Source organism: Loxodonta africana, chromosome 18 (genome assembly GCF_030014295.1).
Source record: "Loxodonta africana isolate mLoxAfr1 chromosome 18, mLoxAfr1.hap2, whole genome shotgun sequence".
In the NCBI taxonomy this organism is placed as follows: Eukaryota; Metazoa; Chordata; class Mammalia; order Proboscidea; family Elephantidae; genus Loxodonta; species Loxodonta africana.
In genome coordinates this window covers 72,790,963-72,807,869 of record NC_087359.1, presented here as the reverse complement: position 1 = coordinate 72,807,869, position 16,907 = coordinate 72,790,963, and the positions used below count along the sequence as shown (strand labels likewise).

Sequence of the window (16,907 nt, the reverse complement as noted above, 5' to 3'; positions counted from 1 at the left end):
TTTATGAGCACCTGACATATTAATGCAGGCAGCATTGCTAGGGGTGGGGGGTTAATAACAGGACTGGCCACAGCAGAAATTTGAGGACCACAGGAAAGGGCAGTCTGGACAGATATAACCGGGGTAGTGTTTAAAGGGTTAGTCTCAGGGAGTCAGGAAAACTCCCAGCAAAAATACACGTTATCTGTAGGCGACATTCTGATCAGTGCGTGGGCAAGGGCTATGCGAATTGATTATCAAGCAGCAAGTGTTTACTGAATACATTCTCTGTGCCCAGCTCCAGTTATCCACGTGAATTGCTTCTTTCAGGGGTGGTGTGGGCAAACACAATGCAAATGGCCACGTGTTTGCAAAGACTGAATGCTTCCTGATGTGGGTCTTAGATTGTTAAACGGGACTTTCCTTGTGGGCTGGAGTCAGTTTTTTTTCCTGCCTGACTGTAGCTCTGAAGGTCCCTTCTGGCTCTAAAATTTTCCACGGATCAGGTCTTCATTGTTGGAGGAAGATCTTGGAATGGGGTAACAGCGTTTTTCTTCTTTCAGTCCGATCTGGGTTCCAAAGTAGGCAGTGCTCACCAAAGAAGTGTGGGAGGAAGGCAGGGTGAGAAGTTAGTCACGCCACATGCACATGTTTGCCGCGTGCCCACTCCCTGCAAGCTCTCTGCCGGGCTGAGCAGAGGGACCCTGGGCACCGAAGGGTCTTCTCATCCTGGGACAGATCGTTTGCTGGACCAGAGTCTGCAATGCCTGGAAGTACCTGTTGAGTGACACTCCTGCTCACTTGCTAGCTGTGATCAGTGCCTGTCTGCATGGCTAAGGATACCTTCAGCTGGAGAAGAAATATATCCTCTCCTGTAACAGAGATGAGAGTTGAGGAATTTGTCAAGGTGCATGGCACACGGAGGAGGCCCTGGGTGGTGCAGTTAACACACTTGGCTGGAGTCTGAAAGGCTGGAGGTTCAGGTCCACCCAGAGGTGCCTTGGAAGAAAGGCCTGGCAATCTACTGCCCCCAAAATCTGCCATTGAGAACCCCAGGGAGCACAGCTCTGCTCTGACACATGTGAGGTTGCCAGGAGTTGGGGTCAACTCAGCAGTGACTAGAATGGCACAGGGATGGACTATTGGGACAATACACTAGAGTTAGGGTCCTGTCTCCCTCCATGTCCCCCCCGCCCAAAAAAAAATTGGCTAGGCATTAACCCTTTAGTGGCTAGATTGTTAAATTGGACTTTCAATATGGGTTGAAGTCCTGTTTCACAAAGGAAGGGGGTCTTGGTGGTTGGGGGCACTTGGGGTGGGGAGGTCAGAGCAGAGGCAGTTTCTCGACAGTTACAGAAATTGTTCATTATTTTAACAGCAGGTATGACTGTACTCACGTGCTGCCTGCTGGGTACCTTGCTGGACACCTGCCATCTGGTGCGCTCTGCTTGTTTCCTTACTGCCCCTCTGGCCTTGCCAGAGACTCTGACCTTGGTAGCTTCCATTCCCCTCTGAGGCTGACCCCCCAGCCGCCTCTGTCTTATTTTCCCAGTCTTTCTTGCCCCTAGACTCCACATGTTGAGGGACCACCATCCCTGCCTCCTACAGACAGCTCAGCCCTTTGCTTCCCGTGGCCTGGCGTAACATCCCACTGGAGGTCTCTTTGGACACTGCTAAGCCAAAGAAGTGGCGCTGTGTCCTCCTATGGAGACATGTTACGGAGAGGTTGCAGTGGGCCGTCTAGGTCTCAGCCACTTGGCAGAAGGCTCAGGTGGCAGTGGCAGCAGGAAAGGCGGCCTGCTTTCCCATAGCACTGCCAGGCCCTCAGTGACTGTGGGGTCTGCACTCTTGGTGAAATTGCATGTACAGCTGCCTGATACCAGAATCCCGGTAGTTCCAGAAGTGGGGTTGAATTTTATTTTCTACAAGCTTTAGATGAGAGACTTAAAAAGCAGTTGATTCCCAGATACTTTGAAACTCTTGACTGCTCTCAAGTAAACCAGAGAGGACTTGGCTGAAAGACATGCCTGCCTGCCTACCCGCACCCATTGCCATTGAGTCAGTTCGGACTCACGGTGACCCCATATGACAGAGTAGAACTGCTCCGTAGGGCTTTCTTGGCTGTAATCTTTATAGAAGCGATCACCAGGCCTTCTGCAGTGCCGCCAGTGGGTGTGAACTGCCATCCTTTAGGTTAGTAGTGCAAACTCTCCTACCTATAAAAAAACTTATAGCTCGACTCTTTTCCTGGTTTGTTCACTTCCTTCCTGCATCCTCGGTATTCTGAGGTCTCAATGACCCCATCCCTATAGGAGAAAGATTGGGCTAGTCCTAAAAGCCCTTTCAAGCTCTCCTGCCCCGGACGGTTAGACCTTGGTGGCTAATGCAGAGGCAAGCCCAGCTCCCTGTCACTACCTCCTCCCTGTCTCTTATTCCTAGTGGCTGGGGTGCCCTCCACTCTAAGAATGCACCCTTATGTTCCAGTGGAGGGGAAGTTCTTGTTCACAGTGACTCTGAGTGATAGGACTCCGGGGGGGTGGGTATTTCCTTTTCTCACTTTCTACGGTTTTCAGTGTTTCCTCCTGAACCTGTATTACTTTTATAAGTAGGATAAAAATAATTACTCTAAAATAGAAGTAATTATGCTCTCTTTTGCTTCCCATTTCCCAGTATACCATGCCATCATTCTCTGTTCCTGTTTGCTCAGACTTCTGTTTTTATTCTCTTATTTTTTCTCTTCCACTGCAAGAATCCAGTAGTGGTTTATTTGGGCATTGCTGACTAACCTTATGTAATGAAGTCATGTCCTAGCCAGCAGGGATTTGTGTACCAGGCCAAGTTACACAAACCTGAGCCTAAAAGGACTCAGGTCTTGTTGTTGTTAGGTGCCATTTAGTTGGTTCTGACTCACAGCAACCGTACAGTATAAAAAAAATAAAACACTACCTGGTCCCACGCCATCCTCACAATCATTGTTATGCTTTAGCCCATTGTTGCAGCCACTGTGTCAGTCCATCCCATGGAGGGTCTTCCACTTATTCGCTGACCCTCTACCAAGCATGATGTGCTTCTCCAGGGACTGATCCCTCCTGACAACATGTCCAAGATATGTGAGATGATATCTTGCCACCCTCGCTTCTAAGGAGCATTCTGGCTGTACTACTTCCAAGACAGATTTGTTCATTCTTTTGGCAGTCCATGGTCTATCCAGTATTCTTCACCAACACCACAATTCAAAGGCATCAATTCTTCTTCCATCTTCCTTATTCATTGTCCAGCTTTTGCATGTAGATGAGGCAATTGAAAACACCATGGCTTGAGTCAAGCACACCTTAGTCTTCAAGATGACATCTTTTTAATGTCTACAGCTCATATAAGGAGCATCTGACAATGCCGGCCCTGCCCGCTCAGCCATGGAAGGAGGAGACACCTAGCTGGGAGTTAAGAAGTCTTTCCCTCCTTCTCTTCCTCCTCCTGCCTCAGATAAAGTCTTAACTCACTTTCCGCTGCTGCTTCTGTGTGTGTTCGTATCCTGGTGCTACCATAACAGAAATACCACAAGTGGGTGGCTTTCAAGAACAGAAATTTATTTCCTCACAGTTCTAAAGTCTGAATTAAGATCTCGGGTGTGTCAGGTCATCCTGTGGGCCTCTCTGCTAGTTTCTTGTGTCTGCCAGCCATCCTTGGAGTTCCTTTGCTTGTAGGTGGTCCTCACATGTCATCTTTGTATATGCATCTTTGGCTAATCTCTCATTTTATAACTCAGAAGTGATTGTATTTAGAGCCCTGTCTACTCAGGTAGGATCTAATGAACATAACAAAAACTCCTGTTTCAAACAGGATTGCACCCACAGGTATAAGGGTTAGGATCCAATACATAATTTGTTGTTATTGTTAGGTGTCATCAAGTTGATTTCTACTCACAGTGACCCCATGTGACAGAGTAAAACTGTCCCATAGGGTTTCCAAGTCTGTACATCTTTTCAGAAGCAGACTGCCACATTTTTCTCTCGAGGAGTGGCAGGTGGGCTGGAACCACTAACCTTTCAGTTAGCAGCCAAGCGCTTAACCACTGTACCACCATAAACCAAACCCGTTGCCATTGAGTCGATTCCAACTCATAGCAACCTTATAGGACAGAGTGGAACTGCCTCGTGGGATTTCCAAGGAGTGGCTGGTAGATTCCACCTCTTGGTTAGCAGCCAAGCTCTTAACCACTGTGTCACCAGGTGCCACCAAGACAATATGTAAAAATGATATGTATTGATAGTGAGGGGGTGGGGTGACACTACAGGCAAGGATACCAAGAAGACAGAGCAGGAGGTGAAGCCTTTGGAACAAAATAGCCCGGAGCACAGGGTGCTGTTTGACACCATATCCTCACCTAGCAGGCTCAGCTCTTTCCTATGAAGAGTGAATTCTTATTACAAGGTGTGAAATTTAAAATGATCTTAACTAGCGAAAGTGAGAGATGGGGAGGAAAACCTCAAGTGGATTCTACCAGGACCTGAACATTTTTGGTCATGGTTGATTTCTTCTTTGCTCTCAGACATCTGGTCTGTTGGGTGCACTCCTCTCTTCCTCCATCTCTCAGGCCATCATGAAAGATTTTCTGTGGCTTTCTTTAGCACCACCAGCCTGGAGGAGATGGAGCAAGCTGTGGGTAGTTTCGTGTTAGGGATAATTTGTTTTAATTGTTGTGTCTCTCCTTTTTAATGCCCATTAATGGGCAGTAAGAATCAGCATGTATCCAAGCCCCACAATGTAATGTGGGATTAATCCACTCCTCACCTAAGCAACATCATGATAAACAGAGAAAAGATCAAAGTTGTCAGGGATTTCATTTTACTTGGATCCACAGTCAACACCCATGGAAGCAGCAGTCAAGAAATCAAAAGGTGCATTGCATTGGGCAAATCTGCTGTAAAAGACCTCTTTAAAGTGTCACTTTAAGGACTAAGTGCACCGGACCCAAGCCATGATGTTTTCAGTCGCCTTATATACATATGAAAGCTGGACAATGAATAAGGGAGACTGAAGAAGAATTGACGCCTTTGAATATTGAATATACCGTAGACTGCAACAAGAACAACAAACCTGTCTTGAAAGAAGTACAACCAGAATGCTCCTTAGAAGCGAGAATGGCCAGACTTCGTCTCACATACTTTGGACATGTTCTCAGGAAGGTTCAGGCCCTGGAAAAGGACATCATGCTTGGTAGAGGGTCAGCAAAAAAGAGGAAGACCCTAAGCAAGATCAGCAGACACAGTGGCTGCAACAGTGGGCTCAAGCAAATATTACAAGGATGGCTGAGGATCAGGCAGTGTTTCGTTCTGTTGTATATAGGATCACTACGAGGCAGAACTGACTTGATGGTACCTACCAGCACCACCTTCCTTCTTCTCTTTTCTCATTGTCAACCCTCCCTGCAACACTCTTTCTCTGACCCTAGCCACCTGGAGCTAGGTCAGAGCTTGCAAGTTAAAAGGACACCGTCCTTAAGACTGCCAAACGGGCAGCCTAGGACAAAGGCACCTTACTTGGGGTAAAATAGGTCTTTTACCCCACATGCCCCTACCCCCAACACCTGGAGACAGGGAGCACCTGTCACAGGGAGAACTCAGCCCTTCCATGTCTTGCTGTTGGACAGCAGTTGTCCCATAGGCCAGCAGCCTCAGCATCTTCTGGGAAACGTGTTAGCAATACACATTTCCTAGCCCTAACTCAGATGCTGTGAGTCAGAAACTCTGGGGATGGGCCCAGCAATCAGGTTGGTTGGTAAGTTTGGGCTTTGCCTTTTTTGTGTGTGTGGTAAAGTATGTGTAACAAAACATTTGCCATTTCGACCATCCTTGCATGTACCTTCCATGACATCAGTTATGTTCACTATATTGTACTGCCATCACCACTGTCCACTTCCAAATTTTCTCATCACCTTTAACAGAAACTCAGTGCCCCTTAAGTAATAACTCTCCCTAACCCCTTCTCAGCCACTACTGGTGACCACTAATAAACCTTGGTCTCTATGCATTTGCCTCCTGTAGACATTCCCTACCGGTGGGATCCCCAGTGATCTGTTGTAGGAAGCCCTCCAGGGGATTCTCACGTGCTCTGAAGTCTGAGAAGCTCTACTTCGAGGCCCCCTTGCAGGCTGCCCCCTGCCTCGTGTCCTGGCACCTTCTTGAATGGGCCAGGATTTCAGTCCTTTCTGCGCATGCCGTTTTCCAAGGAATCTCACTTCCTTCACTTCTAAAGTGCTATCTATTTCTTTCCCATTTTATGTGGTCTGCATCTTCGGAAGGCCCTTTCTTGATGTTTGAGAATAAGTGGTTTTTTGTTTTTTTCCCCCTGAATTTCTATACATGTCTCAATGTTTTACAGTGTTGACTCATGATAAGGACCTTGCCTCTGTGCCCAAAGGAGCCACGGTGGGGCGGGGTGGCCGGGAAGCGGGAGGAGGTCTTTGTGCCTCAGGGACTGAGTGGCCTTCGTTAGGAATCCAGCAGGTTTGACCGTGCCTTTGTGACTGTGCCTCAGAGATTATTGCCTATTTTTATTTCCCAAAATAACTTCAGCTCCTTCTGACAGTTTTTCCCCAGTCTGTGAAAAGCAACACTCTCAGTAATTTCAAGCATTATTTATGTACGTAAAGTCACACCTTTTACTGGAAAGTCTTCTATATATGGCTTAGCAGTGCACAGTGATGAAAGTTAATAAATGCTGAGTTTCTCAGAAAATTAAAAAAAAAAAAAGGTGATGTACAAGTGGAAAATGCCAGCTCATGGGAAGAGACGCTTCTGAGCCGCCGAGCGGTGTGATTTTCCACGGAGGGATTATGGAAATCCTGCCTGTGTCAGATTGTCGTTGCTAGCTGCAGTCCAGACGGCCCCTAGCTCACGGCAGCCAAGTGCAGAGTGGGATGAAATGCTGTGCCATCCCCTTGATGGGTTGCGGATCGAATCATTGTGATCCGTAGGGTTTTCGTTGGCTGATTTTTTTATAGATGGCCAGACCTTTCTTCCTGCTCTCAGTCTGGAAGCTCCACTGAAACCTGTTCAGCATCATAGCAACACGCAGGCCTCCGCTGACATATGGGTGGTGGCTGCGCGTGAGATACATTGGCCAGAATTGACCCCAGGTCTCCCACAGGGAAGATGAGGATTCTACCACTGAACCACCAGTATCTCACTGTGTCATATTAAAAGAAAAGCCTGTTGCTGTCGAGTGAATTCTGACTCGTAGCAACCCGATCGGACAGAGTAGAACTACCCCATATGGTTTCCAAGGAGCGCCTGGTGGATTCAAACTGCCAGCCTTTTGGTTAGCAGCCATAGTTCTTAACCACTACGCCACCAGAGTTTCCTGTGTCATATTAGGAAGCCACAACTCAGCGTGGTCACAGAAGACTATTACAGGTGGTGGTCTAACGGCCTCTGGGCCAGCCTTGGCAGATGTGGTTTGGTGAATATCCTCGGGCAGAGACTGTCTTGTCATAGTAACAGAAACCCTCTCAAACTAGCTTATGGAAGGAACATTTATTAGAAGGGTGTGGGGTATTGCACAGAGTCCCACACCTCAGGACTAGAAAACCAGGTGCTGGACTCATTTGCCCTGTCTCTAGGACTTCATGATGTCTTATATCCACTCATTTCCCTGGGTTTGCGACACACACCTTTCTCTCTGCATATCCACCCTTTCTTCTTCAGTAGGCATGTGGCAGGGCATGGCTGCTCCTGGTGGGCGCTGGCCACCCCATGTCCTGTTCTGCATGACTCTCATCTGGCCATGGGGTAGTAACCAAGTAGTCACGTCAGTGGTTTGTCAGTCTGCACAGGAGGAGCTCTGGGGTTTGGGCAGTTCTTAGAAAAGGGTATTTATCATATGTAGCAAATGGTTTTAGTTTTTTTTTTTATGATGTTTTAAACTTCTCATTGTGGTTTTTTTTTCAGCTCCATTATAGACAAATTAGCCAATCTTTTTGAACCCTGGTGGCACAGTGGTTAAGCATTTGGCTGCTAACCCAAATGGTGGCAGTTCGAATCCATCAGCTTCTCCTTGGAAACCATATGGGGTAGTTCTACTCTGTCCGATAGGGTTGCTATGAGTCGGAATTGACTCAACAACAATGGATTGCTTTTATGAAGTCTACTTTTAAAGTCATACTTAGAAACGCCATTACCATCCATGATGGATTAAATTGTGTCCCCCCAAAATATGTGTTAACTTGACTAGGTCGTGATTCCTGGTATTGTGCGATGGTCCACCATTTCGTCATCTGATGTGGTTTTCCTGTGTGTTCTAAATCCTACCTCTGATGTCAATGAGGCAGGACTCGATCTACAAGATTAGGTTGTGTCTTAAGCCAATCTTTTTTGAGATATAAAGGAGAGAAGCCATCAGAGAGACAGGGGGACCTCATACCACCAAGAAACAAGAGCCATGAAAACAGCACATCCTTTGGACCCAGGGTCATTGTGCTGAGAAGCTCCTCGTTGAGGGAAGATTGATGACAAGGACCTCCCCCTAGAGCCGGCAGAGAGAGAAGACATTCCCCTGGAGCTGGCACCCTGAATTTTGACTTCTAGCCTCCTAGATGGTGAGAGAATAAATATCTTTGTTGAAGCCATCCACTTGTGGAATTTCTGTTATAGCAGCGCTAGATGACCAAGACACCATCAAAAGTGATTTTTCCTCTGGTGTTCTGATGGAGTGTTTTTTTTTTTTCTTAAAATTTTTTAATCCAGATGAAATTTAATTAAACCTACATTAATTTGGCTTTGAAAATCTAAATCCAGATGAAACATTTTAAAAATTAAAAACATTTTAACAGGCGAGAAAAGAATCTACCTTAATTTTTTTTCAAATAATTTGCCCGTTCTTCTAATAGCGTTCTTCGACCGATTCAGTCTTCCACCATTGCCCTGAAAAGTACCTCTTTACCATGTACTGTATACTGCATACTTTCAGTCTTGAAAGATCTTACATATCTGGGAGGTGAAAAAATAGTGACCTGTCGTCGTCTTAGTTTGTATGACTCCAGCTTTGAGTGAGAATGAGCACTTTTCATGTTGAGTGATCATTTGTAATTGTTTTTCTGTGAATCACCTGTGTCCTTTGCCATTATTTAAGTTGGGCTGTTAACTGATTGTGGTTCATACCGTGTAATGGGTATTGGCTCTGTATGTGTTGTCCCTCTGCCCTTCAGATGGGAATGAGGAGAGGAGCCATGATTGGGGTACCACCAAACAAGGGAAGAAGACACAGCAAGGGGGGAAGGAGAGTCAGCGAGCAAGAAACAGAAATTGGAGAGTAAACAGAGGCAAAGAAGAGGCAGGGGCTGTAGGAATGCCAGATGCGAGCAGGACCTGGAAGCCCTATTCCACTGGACTGGTTTGTGGTTAGTTCCCATCAGGCCTGCTCTGACTCATGGCGGACTTATGTGTAACAGAATGAAAGGTTGCCCACTCCTGCGCCATCTTCATTGGTATGTTTGAGTCCATTGCTTTGGCTGTTGCGTCAGTCCATCTCGTTGATGGTTTCCCTCGTTGTCCCTGACCCTCTGCTTTGCAAAACACTATATCCTTTTCTAGTCATTAGCCTTACCTGATAATATGTCCAGGGTTGAAGTCTCACCATCCTCAATTCTAAGGAACATTCTGGCTGTATTTCTTCTACGTCTGATTTGTTCGTTCCTCTGGCCGTGCGCGGTATATTCGGTACTCTTCCCCAGCACCACAGTTTGAACGCATTAATTCTTCGGTCTTCCTTTTTCATGATCCAACTTTCACATGTATATGAGGTGATTGAAAATGGATGTTAGACCTGGTATCCACTGGGGGCAGCAGATAGTTAGCACACAGCCAAGAAAATAGGCCAGCGAAGCACCAGAGTCCGTTCCTAGGCCCAAGGCTTCCTGGTTGGCCCAAGGCAATCCCTGTAAGCAGTAACCTAGGTTCGGCGGTCTCTCTGTGGGTTTCCTACTGCCATGGGAATTGAATTCTCAAAGTGACCGTTTAAAAAAAATCCTGCCTTTTTTTTTTTTTTGCTTACTGTTACTATTATTATTATTATTTTATTTATCTTTATTTTTAAAGAGGGGGAACCTGTGCTTTGAAACCCAGATTTACACAGCCTTCGACCTTTCAAAGAATAAACCTTTAAGGGTTTATTCCACCTGGGGCAGCCAGCGTAATCCACGGATGCGGAAATTAGAATTTCTGGCTCATAGCGCTGATGGCTAGGGCGGCCACACCTCCCTTGGACCTGTTCATCCAGCCAGTTCATTTGTGTGTGTTGGCTTTCCATCATTTCAGCAGAAGAGGTCCAAATTGAGTTACAGTTGCCATTAGGAAAAAACATGTTTTGGGAAAATTAGGTTGGGTAGAAGGCGGCTCCCTGGGGAGTGCATCTCACTCCTTCCACTCTGACCTCACAGCACCCCACCGGAGTGTTCTGGGCCTGGATAGCAGTGGTCCTGTTAATGGACGTCTGGCCAGTCACCCGGGATGACCGAGGACCACAGAGAATGTAGAGGGCCTCCATCCAGCATCCTTGGGCCCCAAGCTGCTGCTTTAGTCTTGCTTCGGCTGGGCCCATGAGCTTGAGCCCTGGTGTGCTGTAAATAGATTACAGTAAATAGAGTCTTTTATTGGAAAAGACCTGGAAATGGCTTCCTCCCTATGGGTGGTATGGTCATCTGGGGTGATTTGTTCTGCTGCTGGTGAAGTCACCCTGCCAGAGCCCAGCAGCTCCCTCCAGATGTCCGCCTGCACTGACATGGCTCTGCTCCTGCCCCAGGCTCACAGTTGTATTTTTAGATTGGTCAGACCTGGTCAAGACTAGACGACGGCTGGGCTGAAACCTTCAGGCTGTTACATTGACCCCGATGGAGCCGTGTTGGAGGTTGGAGTAGAGATTGTGCTTATGGCAAGAAAGGACTCCAGCATCTGGGGGAGAGGCCTGTGAGTGAGCCAGGCCAGCGAGTGCAAGGAAAGGGACCTTCCATCAGAACCCAGCATGGAAGCAGGGCTCTCTCTGGAGGCCAACATGTACCTACCGTTGCAGAGCCCGCTCCAGCAGACCTGAGCTCCTTGAGGCCACCGTGGCCCTCTACTCTGTAATAGGAATTTCCCGTGGGGAGGTGACTGGGACTCACAGCTGCATTCCTGCTCTCTGCCCCTGGGCACATCCCACAGTTTCCTGAGATTGTTGCTTGTAGTTCACTTTCACTGGAGGGCTCAAGGATGGGAGAAGAGCAAAGGGGTGGGGGAAGCATGGCTTCTCTGCTAAATAATAACTGTCCTAAAAATCTACCCTTTGTATCCCCCAGTGCTTGGCAGTGTCTTGGTGGGATTATATTGTCGGTAGGTGCCATTGAGTTGATTCTGACTCATGGCAACCACAGGTGTGTAGAGTAGAACTACAATCCATAGGGTTTTCAAGGCTGTGACTTTTCAGAAGCAGATGGCCAGGCCTGTCTTCTAAGGCACCTCGGGGAGGGTTCGGCTAGTAGTCCAGCATGTAACATGTTTGTGCCACCCGAAGACTCCTGGTGGGATTATAGGTGATATTTATTTTCTTCTTAGAAGTATTTTTTTCAATTATCAAATGGTGCCCTGATGGCACGGTGACTAAGAGATTGGCTGCTAACCAAAAGATTGGTGGTTCGAATCCATCAGGTGCTCCTCAGAAACCCTATGGGGCAGTTCTACCCTGGCCTATAGAGTTGCTATGAGTCAGAATTGCTCATAGCTCATAGGGTTTGCTTTTTTTGTTTGTTTATATCCTGAGAAAGTCTTACTTATAATGTAAATAATTTTTAAGAACTTTATGCTCATGGCAATGAAATGGGTCAAGTAGCATTTGGAGGAGAATACTAAAGCTTCAGAACTAGCTTGGTTTCTCGCTGGACTGGGTAGCTGGGCATTTTGCGAGGAAGAAGGAGCCAGTCAGATGCAGCAGGGGTCACTTGTTATAGTTCCATGAAATGTAGAGCTGTAGGACCAGGAAGGACCTGGAAACCCCTGTTGTTTTACAGAGCACACATGTCTCTTGACATACTCCAGGCTAGGGCTCCCTCCTCTGTGCTTTGGAGCTTCAGGGGACGAGAGATTGGGGAGAAATGCCCAGTAGGCCACTGGGGTCTCAGAAGTAGTATTTGTGACCCTGAGAAAAGAGGCGAAGGTGGATGAGTTGACAGCCCAAGCTTTGAGGGCCACAGGTCTGTGGGGGGGAGGGGGTATCTCAAAGGACCCTAGCTGGAAATGTATCTCCTGCCCCAGCTGCATGGAGACAGGTCACCAGCAAGAGAAGCTCTATCCTCCATGGGGGCAGGCAGGAAATTGGATGTGGGAGGGGAAATAGGTATTTCTCTGGTGGGGGTTCAAGAGGAAGATGACATGCCAAGCCTCTATTTTTTCCAGTTCCGGCTGCCTAGTCGTACTCTGTGACACTCCAGGTTTCTACCTGATAAAATTCTCAAAGCTGTTCCATTTTTTTCTTTGACCAGAGACCACCTGGGAGTGTCCCGGCAGCTTTCCTGGGATTCCAACAAGCCCTGGCCCTCAGAGGACCGTGCTGCCTCCAACAGGTACTATCTGCTCACCACTACGGGGCACAGGGGAGGGCCATACACCCACCTCACAGGAAGGGCCAAGACTCTGGGTACCCGGGTGTAACATTAGGGAGCAAGACTGCCCTCACATCTCACAGCAAAATTAGAGAACAGCCCACAGGACCACTGCCTTCGTCCCCTAGTATGCCATAACAAAAGACCACAGGTTGGGAGCTTATAACAACAGAAATTTGTTGTCTCCCAGCTCTGGAGCCTAGGAGTCTGAATTCAGGGTGTTGGCAGGACCGTGCTGTCTTAGAAGGCTCTAGGGGAACACCCATTCTTGTCTCCCAGCTTCTGGTAGTCCTGGGCATTTCCTGGCTTGTAGCTGCAGTGTCATGTGGCAGCCTTCCCTCTGGGTCTCTGTCTCTGTGACTCTTCTCCTTTATAAGAACACCACTCATATTGAATTAGGACCTACCCTACTCCACCGTGACCTCATGTTAATTTAATTGATAATGTCTTCAAAGACCCTATCTCCAAACAAGGTCGCATTCACAGGTAAGAGAGTTAGCACTTCAGCATATCTTTTGGGGGGACATAATTTAATCACTAACAACCACCTTCGTTTCTGATACCAATTGCAATTTCATGGATTCTCAAGACTACCCTGAGGTTCACTAATGCACTAGAAGGAATCATAGAACTCACTGAAAGCTGTTGTACTCATAAATATATGTAAAAAACCATTTCAACATTTTTCTACACATACAGTTCAGTGACATTAATGGTGTTCATTGTGTTGTTAACCGTTACCGCTCTCCACTTCCAGATTTTTCCATCACCCTGCACAGAAGCTCAGTGTCGCTAAAGTGTTGGATCCTCCTTTCCCCCCCTCCTGTCCCTGATAAGCACTAGTAAACTGGTCTCTCTATACATTGCCTGTTCTATATATATCCTATATGTGGAATCATAACAGTATTTGTCCTTGTGTGGCCAACTTATTTCACTGAGCAGAATGTTTTCAGGGTTCATCCATGTTGTAGCATGTGTCAAGACTTCATTTCTCTGTATGACTGAGTAGTACTCCATGGTATGTACGTATCACATTTTGTTGATCCATTCATCTGTTGATGAATGTTTAGACCGTGTCTGCCTTCTGGCTATTGCGAAAAGTGCTGCAGTGAGCACTAGTATACAAGTCTCTGTGTTTCTGCTTTCAGCTCTTTTGGATATATACATAAAAGGGAATTACTGGGTCACATTCAGCCATATTTACTGACCACATGAATCACACATGGTCACTCTTGAAGAAGAACATGGAAAAACAGGTCAGGGAGAATGTCAGTGGGAACCACAAGTTAACCCAGTCAAACCAGCCTCCACTTCGTGGAGACAGACCAATAAATAAAGCCACGTGGCTCAGTTTTACTTCTGTGTTTTCGCTTTGTGAGCTTCTGGAGGGAGTTTGAAGGGCCACCCATGCACAGGACTTATTGGTTCTTTTTAACGCAGGTTTGTTGGATGCCAGCAGGCACAGGTTAGCAGCTAGAGAGAAAGGTCTGGAAACACACCCAGTGTCCCCCACAAATTAGATTCTACTCTTCGAATGCAACTTAGGGAGGGTCAACACTGGGCCAGGAACTTTTCCTACATTGCTTACTTTAGTATCACCAGAGATACAAGCTGTACTTATTCATGTGTGTTACTAGAGGTATTTAATGGCCATCTTTCCGAGTGAGGACCACATACGTAAGAAGCAAAGTTTGAACTACAAACAGAACCTAAGACACTATTCTGTAATATTAGCGATCCTCTCCAGGCTAGTTGAACATGCGGTGTGGAAATAATGATTTACATAGAGAGAAATAGGAACAGGGAGCAGGAAAGGAGATGAGTGAATGAAGAATGAGGTCCTGGGAGTCTCAGGAATGGGCCACGGGGTAGAATGAATGAGAGTGTAAAGCCGCCTTGGCCAGTGGGACTTTCTGCCGTAATGGAAATGTTCTATTTCTGTGCTGTCCAATATGGTAGCCACTAACCACGTGTAACATCAAGTACTTGGAATGTGCCTGGTACAACTGAGGAAGTGAATTTTTTATTTATTTAAATAACCTTTATACTTTGGCATAATTTTAGATTTACAGAAAAGTAGCAAAGATAGCACAGGATTCTAGCCCCACCATTTTGCTATCAAGTCAGTTCTGACTCATGACGGCCCAATGTGTGTCAGAGTAGAACTGTGCTCCATAGGATTTTCAATGGTTGATTTTTCAAAAGTAGGGCCCCAGGCCTTTCTTCCCAGGGAGTTCTGGGTAGACTGGAACCTCCAGCCTTTTGTTAGCAGCCGAGCACGTTGACCATTTGTATCACCAAGGGACTTCACCTTTTGCCCCGTTTCCCCTAAGGTGAATGTCTTATATAACCGTAGCACATTTGTCAAAACTGGGAAATTAACATTATACCTTACTATTAATTAACCTCAGGCTTTATTCAGGTCTTACCAGTTTTTCCTCTAATGTCCTTTTTTTGTTCTAGGGTCCAATCCTGAATAGCATTGCATTTAGATTTTATTTAAATTTAATGAATTAATATGGAGATAGCCACAAGTGGCTAGTGGCTTACCATATCAGCCAGTGTATAGAGAGGGAACCCTTTCTGACATTCTGGACCTGGGATGTACATTGATCTTGTGTTTGTCTTAAGAATGGAGGAAATGAATCTTTTATTGAAGTGGTCCTAGGTGGGTCAGGAAACGTGCGTTCAGGTTCTAGTTTTGCTCAGCCTTGGGGCTAGAGGACACTGAGAGTTAGGTAAAGAGCCTGTGCTACCAGTAGCTCTAGGAAAGACCTAGAAAGGCCAAGGAAGCCAGATCCCAAGTGAGCAAAAGCCAGTGAGCCTTGCCAGAGAGTCCACCTATATTGGATGCAGGCCACACCCCCAAGGACACTCCTTTTCACCTGATTGGCTACTCACAGCACATCCCATCATGGAGGTAGTCATCTTAGATCTCATCATGGACGTGATCACGTCATTCTACAACTGCCAAACTACATCATAACTGCCAAACCACTGAGAACCATGGCCCAGCCAAGTTGACACACAGCCTTCACGATCATAATGCTGAAGACTCCTGAGAAGGAGAAGGTGGTGATGAAGAGCAACCTTCCAAGCCTTCCAGGGTATGGTAGGAGGTGAGGGAAGCAAGAGCTGTACCTATTTTTTGCCCTCAGAACTGCTGAGCACAAAACTGGCCCCAGTGTTTGCCTTGGTTTGCTGGACTTCAGAACCAGCATCCCTCCAGTCACAGCTGTGTTTCCTAAAGTGTGTTCTGCAGTCATTCTGCTTTACTGCCACAGTCGGGTTCTGTGTTCCTTTGAGTTTAGGAATACTGCGCACTGTTGCCTTGTTTGAGGTCCACAGTATACGTCAGCTTATTTTCAAAGGCCTTCTATTTACAGAAGCCCTACTGTAAATAAACCAATTAAAATCTAAACAGGGGCACGTCCTCCAAATTGTTTGGACCATAAGATCCCACCCCAAATCCTTAAACATCCTGCAGAATTAGTGTTCTGCACAAAACAGGTGGGCAGATGTGATGTTCCACCAGATTTAATACGTGGTTGATGGATGATTGGGTGGACAGATATAAGGAAGGAAGCAAAGAAGGAAGAATGGAAAGACTTCAAGAAAGAGGCCCTTGGGGCGCCTAGACTTCTTAACCTTAAGGAAGGAAATGACTGTGTTTATTCCAGAGAGAAGGGCAATTAGGCCAGACCTGAAGGGGATCAGGGAGTAGCTGGTGGTGCAAACTGGTAAGCCCATGGCTGCTAATGGAGAGGTTGGAGGTTTGAATCTATCCAAAGGCATCTCAGAAGAAAAGTGTGGATATCTACTTCGGAAAGGTCACGGCCATTGAAAACTCTATGGAGCACAGTTGACACACACGGGGGAGCCATGAGTTAGAATAAACCAAAAAAACAAAAAAGGAAACCCATTGCCATCAAGTCAATACTGACTCATAGCAACCCTATAGGACAGAGTAGAACTGCTCCCGTAGAATTTCCAAGGAGCGGCTGGTGGATTCGAACTGCTGACGTTTTGGTTAGTAGCCGAGCTCGTAACCACTGCGCTACCCAGGGCTCCATGAGTTAGAATAGACTCCGTGAAAGCTTTTTTGTTGTTCTTGTTTTTTTTTTTTTTAAAGGGTGTTAAAGGGGAGTGTACCCGCTCCCATCCTCACCTCTTCCTTTCTACCCACATATATGTCCCCTCCTCTCATTAGATGTTTGCCAAGTCCTCTCTTTGCTTGGGATATCTGTTTGTCTCTCTTTTTTTCCATAAGGTGGAATGAAATGTATAGATGTGATGTATA

At 46.5% G+C, this 16,907-nt stretch overlaps 1 protein-coding gene across 7 annotated transcripts in view; it reads left to right on the top strand.

The window, feature by feature from the left end:
* The window catches only part of GAS7 (growth arrest specific 7), a 287,911-nt gene that overhangs the window by 210,694 nt on the left and 60,310 nt on the right, over positions 1 to 16,907 (top strand). For all 7 annotated transcript variants that reach the window (XM_064271773.1, XM_064271775.1, XM_064271776.1 and 4 more), the window contains exon 3: positions 12,488 to 12,568. In XM_064271773.1, coding sequence (XP_064127843.1) covers positions 12,488 to 12,568 — 81 coding nt within the window. The remainder of the gene's footprint in view (positions 1 to 12,487; positions 12,569 to 16,907) is intronic.